General features: G+C 43.2%; 1 protein-coding gene across 1 annotated transcript; it reads right to left on the bottom strand.

The window, feature by feature from the left end:
- Window positions 1-480: 480 nt before the first annotated feature.
- On the bottom strand, window positions 481-10,977 carry lonrf2 (LON peptidase N-terminal domain and ring finger 2). The gene is made up of 12 exons (XM_026295625.1): window positions 9,303-10,977; window positions 6,418-6,536; window positions 6,166-6,288; window positions 5,730-5,885; window positions 4,896-5,121; window positions 4,096-4,195; window positions 3,755-3,869; window positions 3,200-3,321; window positions 2,901-3,087; window positions 2,651-2,785; window positions 2,149-2,298; window positions 481-1,398 (listed from the first exon to the last, which is right to left on the bottom strand). The coding sequence occupies exons 1-12, from the start codon at window positions 10,045-10,047 to the stop codon at window positions 1,240-1,242; spliced, it is 2,337 nt and encodes a 778-aa protein (XP_026151410.1). The 5' UTR covers window positions 10,048-10,977; the 3' UTR covers window positions 481-1,239.
- Between the last annotated feature and the right edge of the window lie 453 nt (window positions 10,978-11,430).

The raw sequence follows: 11,430 nt of genomic DNA, 5'->3' as shown, positions 1-11,430 counted from the left end.
AAAGGGTGAAATGCTCCTTAAATAAAACATGAAAAAGGCCTCCAGGTTACATTGATATACATACAAATCATCCAACTTAAGATTTTACCATACACATATACTTAAGGTCATAGCAGAGAGAACAAAACAAAAACACATCCTCCATAACTGAGTCCAAGAGATATGCTACAATAGGACATAATGTTCTAGATCAGTCGTATGAGGACGCATTTGTATCTGCATTTTACTAAATGCAACTAAACTTGCACAACTTGTGCAATAGCCCAGCCTAATTTAAAGTCCTTTCAAAACCAGTGGAGAATGCGGTCATAGATTTGCACACAATGCAGTCTGTGGATTTTAGTGTAGGCATGGGCAACATCACAATCCCACTGTAGCAGGAAAACACATAGCACCCTGACTTTCTGTCAGACAATCTGAGGTACAAGCCTGCTGACAGGTATAGCAGCAGATATACAGCTCCAGGTTTTTGCACTTGGATTCTGGCTCAGGAAGATCTGGAGTGAAGCAGCTGTTTTCTCTCACTAAACCCTACCTCACTTTAAAGAGGAACTGTGGGGAGAAAAAGAAAACCATCCACATACTACAGACAGCTCAGTACATTCACTTTATGTGTTGCCATCGTGCCAAGCATTTTTATTTTTGCTTGATATTTCACTAGGTGTGTTTTTGTTCCTGCAGACACAGTTGCCTGTATCAAATCTGTGAAACTGGGGGGGAGAGGTGCAAATCTCTGTGACAATCCACCTTTCCAGTTTATTTGAAACACTGCTTAATACATGTAGGATAAATGAATTCCTCTTGAACCTGATCCTTACCTGCTCACTGCTTATGTGCCTACACGTTTTTGTTCCTTCAGTGCAAAGAGTCAGACGTGATCTAAACAGAAGTAAAAGAGCCCAGCCTGACGGGTTTGCCTCAGCCTCAACTGACAGCAAGAGGTAAGAGAGGTCACTCGTTCAGTGTTGCTGAACTCATCCAGCAAGAGGATGCGTGTGAACGGCTAGATGAATGAGCAGACAGGAGAAACCAGGAATGCCCTGGTACCAGCACCTCTGCCCACCTGTCGCACACAACAGAACTACTGCATGTGCTGACAGGAAGGAGTTCATGAGCAGTTGAGAGTGAAATGATGTCAGAGTGGACAAGTAAATGACAAGTCAACGACTGACCAAACAAATAAATGATCCAGTGAGTTGTTTAACTGCATAGAAGCCCGATCTGTCTCCTGAGAGCCAATCACCGTGGCCTTTTGCGTGTGACGAATATGAGGACCCTGCGGATGGCGATGAGACGGTCCTTGAGGGAGGTCATGGCCAGGATGGTGAGCTGGGCTCGGTTCTCCAGTGGAAGGACAGCAAGCAGCCACCAGGACCAAGCCGGGCCACTGGGACTGGCCTACAGGAGAGAAAAGATTAAAGCAGGGACTGTAATCTAACATCATTATTAATCTCTGTTTCAGAAATCCTCCTATTTCAAGAGCTTTAGGCACTTGAATGCATCTTCTTTTTGAGTGCTCAGATTTGTAGTGGTAGTATGGTAGTATGTGTGTGTGTGTGGCTGCCACCACACACACACACACACAACCATACTACCATACTACCATACTACCATACTACCATACTACCATACTACCATACTACCATACTACCATACTACCATACTACCATACTACCACTCTGCTTACTGCTCTAGTGAAATAGCTCTGCTGCTCAGACCTAGAACTGCCAAAGAATGCAGCTTTACTGTGAGGACACTAGCTGGGGACAGAACATTCCTGCTAAGCTGTTGAGCACATGGTGTTAATATTCATATTTTTCTAGGACAGCACTGTCTTAGTTACCCAACAACAATATTTTCCAAAACCATATCCACTCTTTGTTGAGACCTAATTAACCCTAAACCAAACTAACATGAATCTGAACTTGGCAGACTGTTTTATTTTTCTTCCCTTCTTCCAGCCCCTTATACAACATTGTTTTCTTTATCTTAGCAGGTAAAGACTGCAGCATAGTACAGTCACTGATGTTTCAAACTGTTTTGAGGGAAATCGGTGACCTGGCGTCTTGTTTCATCCCATATTTGTCTTTAATCTTTAGCAACTGGTGCTAAAAATCAATGAAACTCTATGACAAAGTGTTTGCAGACCTGTGGGTCAGGGTCTTTGCTGGGAAGGTGTCCAAAGTGGCTGAGAATCTGGCTTTTCATGTTGTCTTTCAGTGAGGTGAACCAGCTGTTGGCCTGATCGTACACAGAGTCATGCAGCTTCAGAAGCTCCACCAGCTCCTCTCCCTCCACCTGATTGGACAGAGATTATGTATTTCTTTTTACAGATGCCAACAGTCAGAAAAGATGGAAGAGGCTGCATAGTTAGAAATTATGAAAACACCAGAATACGTACATATGAAACAGAATAAGTAGAATACATATTAACGTGTGTTTAAGTGTGGACAAAGAGGAGTTTTTGAAATTTGAATTTGCCTGTAGCACAGAAGAAGCTGTGCTCCTCTCCACTGCTCAGCTGTCACTGTCGACCTTCAGGCAAAAACCTGAGTTTTGATTTGTGTAGCATTTACTGACGACAGCACAATGGAAAGTGCCTGAAGTGACACTCTGACAACACACCCACACACCTTCCCCCTGAGCCCACCTTCTTGTCTTCCAGGTACTCTATCTTGGCAGTGTTGTAGCCGTCTCTCTGGCCGTGGCTGATGACCTTGAAACGTGACACACCAATGGTGTCGACCACCGAACGACCGTCAGGAAAGAACTTCACATCTCGCACCTGAAACACAATTTTTTGCATGTTTACACAAATAGACTCATTGTTATGTGACTGAATACAGCACAGCGAGGTGGGAAAATAAGCATGTGCAATATCCTGCCAGACAATTACTCACCTGGAGCATGCACCCGTAGTTGGCAAAGCCTTTGAGCTCATCAGCTATGCACATGCCAAACTGCTTGGTACCGGTCTCCATGGAGCGGCGGATCATGAGGCGGTAGCGTGGCTCAAACACATGCAGTGGGCAGGGGATGGTGGGGAAAGCCATTGTGCACACAAAGATGGGCACTTCCTGGTTCAAGCTACAAGAGAGACAGTGGAGAGACTGTTGTTGAAATCTTGGAAACTGAAAATACTTTTGTGGCTTTTTGAGGCTATTTTCTGTGTGTGTGTCTGCATATGTGTGAAACTGACTTGGACAGCTCCTTCATCTCCTCCTCATGGATTTTCTTCCTCTCCGCCAGCTCATCTCCAAGGTAACGTCTCAGCACTTCTTCCATCAGCAGGGTCTTGTTGTAACCCCTGGTGGCCAGATACTGCAATGACAACACACAAACACTATAGATAAGCATTACATGTAAGTATCACATGTAACAAATATTTTCATAACTGAATATGTCAAAATCTTTATTGATCTATTCATTTTATGGTCAATTAAATATCAGAAAAACACACAATGAAATTTCAAACTTTTTTTAGCAGTCTAAACCCCTTAAGGACTTACATATACAATAATGTAAATAAAAGAATTGCAAAATTTGACCTCTGAAAACATGGATGTCAGCATTTTATGTATAAATTACTTTGACATTTCATAAATTATAAAAATTACATTTCCAGCTTTCTGGCAACTATATTATGAACATATTGTTTCAGGTTTACTAGAAACTACACAAGCTTGACAAGTTTTTACCTTTTATTAAGTAGTGAAAACTTATTTTGAACACTAAAGAAAATGTGCGCATGTACCTCAGACAGATTCTCCTTGCACAGGGGGCAGTTGGGGTTGTGGTCCAGGCAGCGCTCCAGACATTTGAGGCAGAAGGTGTGTCCGCAGGGAGTGGCCACAGGCTCATAGAACAATCTTGGAGGACAGACGACAAAAAACACAGTAACATGCTGCACCTGCTACACCTGGGTGTTAGTGATATTGTGGCTGCATGTATCACATACTGATACATGTGTTGGCAATGCAGTTCTGATTCAAATTTAAAAGAAAAAAAGTTGTTGATGTTTATGCGTGTGGTTTGTGCATGTGCACGTGTACATGTGCATGTGTGTGTGCTGGAACACTGGACTGTGTCAGTCACCTCATGCACAGTGAACACTCCATGTCTCCACTGTCCAACAGCTCAGCAGGCACCACCCTCACTCCACTTACTGCAGCTGCTTTAAAGGTGTTCACCTCATCTGCACAATAAATAATCACATCATCAGCATAAATGTTCCTTTATGTGCTCTCAGGTTTTTAGTCTTTTACAGAGGAGAGATCACATATCTACTTCCAGCTGCAGACTCCATTAAGAAGCATCAAATAAAAAGGACCATACCAGGACTACAGAATGTATGTGCATATTGAGGTTATTTTATTGCAATTGCAATGTTTGACGTAATAAAGCAAAACGTTCCTAAGCCTCTCTCTTAATAGACACACGTGACTGTTGTGTCCTGGCTGGAAAAGTAGCTTATCTTGTTCAACAAAGAAACAGATTATGGGATAACACAGCTCTGGATCAGAACATCTCCATCGACCTAATTATATGCTCAGGGTAATATCTTTCACAGTGTGCTCCATTTCTTTCGTTTACATCCAAAAACACCTGTGTTATTCATCACTGCATACACTGGGTACCAGAAATGACTTACTTAACTAATGGAAAGATTCATTTAACAACAAATTAAACAACCTCAGTTAACTTCATCATTTTTTCCATCAATTGATAACTAGCAGTAAAACCAGTGGTCACAGACACAAAGTGTAAATCTCACCAGTGACACCAACCAAAACGATGCGTGAGCCAATATCAAAATTAATATTTACTCTCTTCAGAGACAGTGGTTCATATAAAATAAGGTAGTCATTTTACATTTAACACAAAATCTCTCCTACCAGGTTTGAGCATTTTGGAGGGAGGACTGAAATTTTCTGAGAGTCCATCACTGTTGTGTTTCCTCTTAAGGCCACTGGGGGGTGCTGGCAGTGCAGCCAGGACATCAGCTAGGCTTTTGGCGCTGCCCTCCCCTGCAGTGGGGTCCACTTTACCAGGAGCCAGGACAGAGAGTCTGGAGGATGAGTCGTCCGCCTGAGCGGTTTTACTCACAATGAACTCGGAGTCCTGAGCACGCACACACACACACACACACACACACACACACACACACACACACACACACACACACACACACACACACACACACACAGACAGACAGACCGGTTAGGGCTTGGATATGTCAGAACAGGAAGATACTGACAGTTGGTTTAACACACTCTGAAGCAGTGCAGCTGACAGTTCCTGAATCTAAAACGTTAGATTTGTGTCACCCAGCTGCTATTACAGATTCTATGTTGGCCAGCTATACTTTTGAGAACTAAATTACAATTTGACAAGGTTGATCTGTGTGAACTTGCTGACATAAACACACCCACATCTAAAATTAAATCACAACACACATTGCCTAAAGCCATCTTGACACTAATCCTATTTATACAAACATGCCCAAAAATGCACTTCAATAACTTCCCTCTACACTAATTCGTTAAGGTAAGAACAGCAGCAACTTCTCTCTGACTTGTGCATTCATCTCAATTACTTTACTATATTTTGGCATCTCAGTGAAGCCAGTTACTCACACCTAGACATAAAAATTATAGAGAATAAAAGGTCCTTTGTCACATGTCTGGCCGCAGTGAGTGAAGTACGTTTGTGTGTGTATGTGCAGTAACCTGTGAGGAGGAGCCAGGGTTTGGGGTGAGCGGACTCAGGGACCTGAGCAGGGCGGGGGGTTTGATGGGGTGAGTGGCCAACCCTCCCTGCAGAGGGTGCAGTGGTGTTGGCAGGTTCTCATTCTCAAACACAGAGGAGAACAGCTCACTAAGGACCTGCAGGAGGACACAAACGATTAATGGTCACAATCCACACAGACAAGCAAACAGAGAAGTGTTTCCCTCTTGTATTCTGACAGTGGAGTCATGTAACAGTAGCTGTAACCAAAACTATGATCCTGCAAAAAGGTCTCACAACTTTGTTATGCATGTGAACAATGAATTTTCAGTATTACTCATTAAATTATTGGGATATTTAGTTTTATTATTGGGGACACATTGGATGTTTCATGAAAATAAGATGTAATCATTTTTTAAGTTAAGTAACTTCTTGTACCTTCTGAGCCTCAAGTTTGACTTTGGTCCAGTTGGGTTTTAATGCGACACACATTAAATACTCCTGCAAGGCCTCATCATTGCGGCCTGCTTTACAAAGTGCCGTGGCTTTCAGATAGTGAGCCTGAAAAATGCAAACAAAAGATATGACTGTTAAATTAAATCCAGCATTTCCTTCAGAATGCAAAAAAGACCAACACCTATTATTGTTTCCATCTGCTGCTCTTTTTGACTGTTCAAAGCTGTGGCTCACCTTAGTCCAGAGAGGCTTTATCTTACAGAGGCTGTTGCCATCATGTACTGCCTGGCTGAAGTTCCTCATGGCCATGTGCAACTCAGCCCGCTGACACAGTAGTCTGCCTGAAGAGGGCACTGTACACCACCGGGAAACAGACACACACACACATCAGGTCAGTGGACACACCACTGGAATGGATGGGTTTTTCTAGGTCTAGCAGAAGTAGGGCAACCGACGTAACATGTGGCACGAGACCTATTTCAAGTCAAAAAGCACGTAACGTATGTCTAACTTCTCTTTCTGTTATAAAACATTGCATGACTGCATTCGTAACAACTCATTTTATTTATATAGGGCCTTCCAAGGAAGTCACACATTATCAACCAGTTGTGTAAAATGACAGATGCCACATTTCTAACATTTATATAAAGTACCTTAAATACCCAGTATGGCATGTTATTTACCCTGACTGCCATCATTTTTATTTCTTAGCAACCAAGAAGTTGCTTTTGTCAGCTTCTCTATTTGACACAGCTCTTTGTTTGACAGTAATTATTTTGATTTTATTGGTTGATTACGTGGTTCAAACTTAGAGACTGTATAAACACAACAGTACCAGCCTTTACAACACAGTGTTACTCAAGTCCTCTGCGTCAGTGACCCCTTCTGATTTATAGCCCTTTGCCACTGTGGCATAACTTTGGATTATAAAACCCTTTGGCAAGTTATTTGAAGAACCATTTCCCAAAGTCTGGATCTCTCATTCTCCCAGACTGAACAGAAGGTGAGGATGCTGCTTGGCCTGAGCTGAGTCAGATGAGCCCTGAACGCAAACACCAACAGCAGGACCAACAGATAATATTTACATGTTCCCAAAATATTGTGCTATCATCAAATTTCCAACAGACGCTGTGTGAGATAATAAATACTGCTTTTTATTAATATTATTTTATGAACACCAGCTGGCCTACTTATAAAGGACATCAGACAAGGAAAAAAAACATATTTTAAGGTTTTTAGCCACAATCCACTGGAGAGACACAATTAAAGTTACTGGCCTCACAGGAACTGTTCTTAAAATAACATCAACTCTGACTGGGTCTCATGCTTTTTGCTTTTTTTAAGTGTGAATACGCCTTACAATTATCCATCACGAAACCAACACACTTCAGCACATCACTTAAATTCTTTGCTTTTATGAGCTGATCAGATACTCGGTGAAGCTGTCATGCTATGTGAATTTTCTGGTTGCTGTTAAATAGGTTATGCCCCTTAGCAGTGTGCTGGATTGCATTACCGTGCTGTAAGAACAGGTTTCAGCTTTAATTGAAGGTCACATAACTTTTGACAGCTTACATACCATAAGCCTTACAGGTCACAATACAATCTCAAAACAAAATATATGTAATGCATGAGGAGTGATCTGCAGTCTGGATGAAGGAACCTAGTAAATGGCGCTTACAGGTTAGACTTTTTCATGGTCAGTGGCCACTGTCCAGGCCAGTCCCAAGTGTCTTGACAAAGACACATGATTAGGGATAGATGATTCATTAAAGCAAAAACAAACTAGGAAGTATCATTTACCTTGTCATGATTGTGACACAGCGTCACGTCTCCCATAATGAGGAGGGGAATGTGGTTGTTCAAGCTGGATGTGTAATGACACAGAAGGTGGGTGACTGATATTCTTATGCTCACAAAATGACGCAAGACGTTACATAGACATAGAAAGGTCATCACTAGAGAACCCACTGGAGGTCAAATAGTTTGTCTGTTTCAGCTCGGCCTTTTTCAGTTTTCTCAATTCTGAACAGTTTAGGTTTTATTTAATTACCATTAATTTGTGTGATATCCTGTAATTTCTTTCAATTAATTGAAACTAATTAATAAAACCAGGTGGTGCTTTGGTTACCCTGCAAAACATACTGCACTCTATCCCTTATTAGTTACCCCATAGTTCCCCTGTCCACTTCTCTCCCTCACACACTATACATGTCTTATATCACTTTCATTGTGTAAGTGCAATGCATAAGACATGGCACAGAAAACCAGCACAGAGGAAAGGGTGGGGTGGGTGGGGGGGTGTTGCCTAAAAGGCACAGGTTGGATAACAGCTGTACTGCTGCTGACATCATGAGCCCATTACCGTATCAGATACCAGAAGGGCTCTTGCTGCATTTGTTGAGACAACACTGACTGGCAGTGACAAAGCTGTGAAGGCACTGCGCTGTCCTGCCGTCACCCAGAGCCCTTCACAACACAGATGGCCTAAGTCAATATTGATCTGGAGAGAGAAATATCTACACATGTGCCCTTTTGAATACTCAGAGCATGCTCCTTTGGCTTTACCCTATAACTTCAAATTGATCTTTTTTTTAGGGGATAAGCTGAGATATATTTTTAATATGTACCTGTTATTTCGAACATATAGACCAGGGGTGGAAAGGTGTGGCTTCAGTTTCTTTTAATTAGGAAAAAACTACAACGTGACACCTGCTCTGCCCCAAAGAACATTTTGTATTTGAAGGCACAGGCTTCATGGGAACAGCCGCTTAAAGTGACAACAATCTTAAAGATGCAGCAATAAACAAAACCTTTAAATGTTAAGTTTGTTGTTTTACTAATCTCAGACAGGACGAATGGCTAATTAAAAAGCAGAAGCGCAGATGTGTTCTGCTTTGGTATGAAGGTCGGTGCGTCACGTAACAACTGACCTCAGTGCAGTCTAAAAACACAGGACTGGCGCCGCTTATCGGTGACACTGGTAAACTAGAAAAAGTAGGTCATCTTTACGAAACACTATGGTTTTCATAAAAATCGCTCCCAAATAACATCGAGATGGTCACATGAAATAGTTTGAAATTGTTTTCTCTGCAAACACAGAGGTTTGAGTTGCTTACCGAGGGCCACTGCTGCGTTGTACTTCTCCAAGGCATCAGAGAGGTTCTGCTTCTTCCACAAAACCTCTCCTTCGATCCAGAATTTCCTAGCTTTGCTCTCTGTTGCAAACAGCTTATCCAACAGGCCGCTGAGAACTACGTTTAACCTCCGGCCATTAGGCAGTCCATCTTTTTTGTTCAACTTTTGTCTGCAGTGTGTACAATCTTTGACAGAGTCGTCCTCCAAGCAGCGTTTGCAGAAAGTGTGTCCACACTCCACTGTTGTGGGTTCATGCAGCAGACACTTGCAGAGAGGACAGGAAAACAGGTCCAGTGCTTCATCGTCTTCACACTCCCCCCTGCTCTCACTCCCATCTTCCCCGCTACTGCTAACAACATGCCCCTTTAATGCCCAGGAGATGCCCGCTTCTTTCTCACGGAGGCTCCGGGCGATGGTTTCTACCAGGAGGGGAAGCTCCTCTGGGTGCAGCTTTCCTAGGCTGGCCGCTATGCAGTACGAGTCCAGAGCCTCAGATATCCGCCCCGCACGGGCCAGAGAGTCGGCTTTCCTCAGGCATAAACCCCTGTCCGGCTGCTGGAGGTCTGCGAGCTGGGAGCTGTAGATCTCCACGGCCAGGTTAAAGTCTCCAGCCAGATTGGCCTCCTCTGCCACCTCCAGCATTTCAGGGCAGATGCCCGCAGCTGCGGGGTTGGAGAGCGGGTGGACGAACAGCTCGCCCTGGTGAGACCTCATTCCCATCTCCATCTTCTCCAAAAGGGGAAACTAGACACTTAGAGGTTCACTGATAGTCCAGCAAAAAGCAGCCCTAACCTCCGACGTCGTTCACAAGTCATACCTCACCGTATCATTTAACACCCGGTTGTGTCCGCTTTTCACTGCTGGCCATTGGAAGTAGGTTAGGACTGATTCAGAGTCAAAACCCGATGTAAGTGGACGTGTGTGTAACATTGCTGGTCCATAAAAGCCGGTCCCGTCCCAGCCAGGAATAAAACCAACAGTGGGTGCGCTGTCCCTGCCAACACCGGCTCTGACTCCACAGGGGCAGGTCGATGTTATTTACCAACAGCCCTCTGTGTCCGGAAGGAGGCGGCCCGATAACGTCCCCTGCTATGGCTAATATCGCTCTAAAGACAAACACCAGAAACGATTCTATTCATTTTTATGTTTAAGGAAGTGTCGGTGGGTAAAACCATCCGAGCTTAGAAAGCAACGTTAAGAAGCTTAATTTCCATTTGGTGCAAACATAGTACTACCCCGCAGTGAAGACACTATACAAACAAACTCAACAGAGGCCAAGTTAGGCGTTTAAAAGAGTTAACAGAGTGCATTAAAGTCTTGGATAAAGGGAGTAACTATATCTTAACTACATGAGCCCGTGTCGCTCCAGCGAACTGCAGCCGTTGTTTTTATATAAGCGCCCCCGAGCAGAGACAGCTAACAGCGGGTTAACTAGTTAGCTAACACCGATCACCCAGTCGCCACTTGTCGAGAACCACAAACGAACCCTGTTCAACCAGACACCCGAAAACCCGTATATTTTAACGTGTCCCGGTGTCATGTCCTTCTCTTACAAAACGATTAACCCGCGATGAAACTAAAGCGATCACTCCATCTTGGTCGCTAGCCAGTTAGCTTTAGCAGCTTAGCAAAGGTTGTGCTTGTTTTGAGTTTACGTGCAATTCACCGAGGCAGACGTAAGGCGTCACGTGACGCGCGAGAAGAGCTCCCATTGGTTCGTTATGTGGCTCACTTATATAACGCGATGATATTGTATAACCTTTCAGTGACAGTGAATGATTGTGAGCTTCACCAAACAAGCTCACAATTATTAGTTTTAACGAGGTCTCACACGTGATATCACAATAATATGCTTTCAGGTGGGACTAGAGATCATCACCGTGTTCTGTGTGATTTGTGTTGCTACTTTATCCCTGTTTAACCTAAAGTTCAGGCAGTGGGATTGATTCATTGTTTATGTAATGGTTTATATAAGCAGAGTCTAAGGTCTGTTTGTGGAGTCCAACATACAGAAATATATCAAGTTTTCATCTTATCATCATACCCAAAAGAGGAAACATAACCTGCTCCCACATTTCTTCATTTAGACCAGTCTCACATTTTGTGGTA

Source organism: Mastacembelus armatus, chromosome 21 (assembly GCF_900324485.2).
Source record: "Mastacembelus armatus chromosome 21, fMasArm1.2, whole genome shotgun sequence".
In the NCBI taxonomy this organism is placed as follows: Eukaryota; Metazoa; Chordata; class Actinopteri; order Synbranchiformes; family Mastacembelidae; genus Mastacembelus; species Mastacembelus armatus.
Note: the sequence above shows the minus strand (reverse complement) of the source record. Positions and strands in the feature narration are given on the sequence as shown.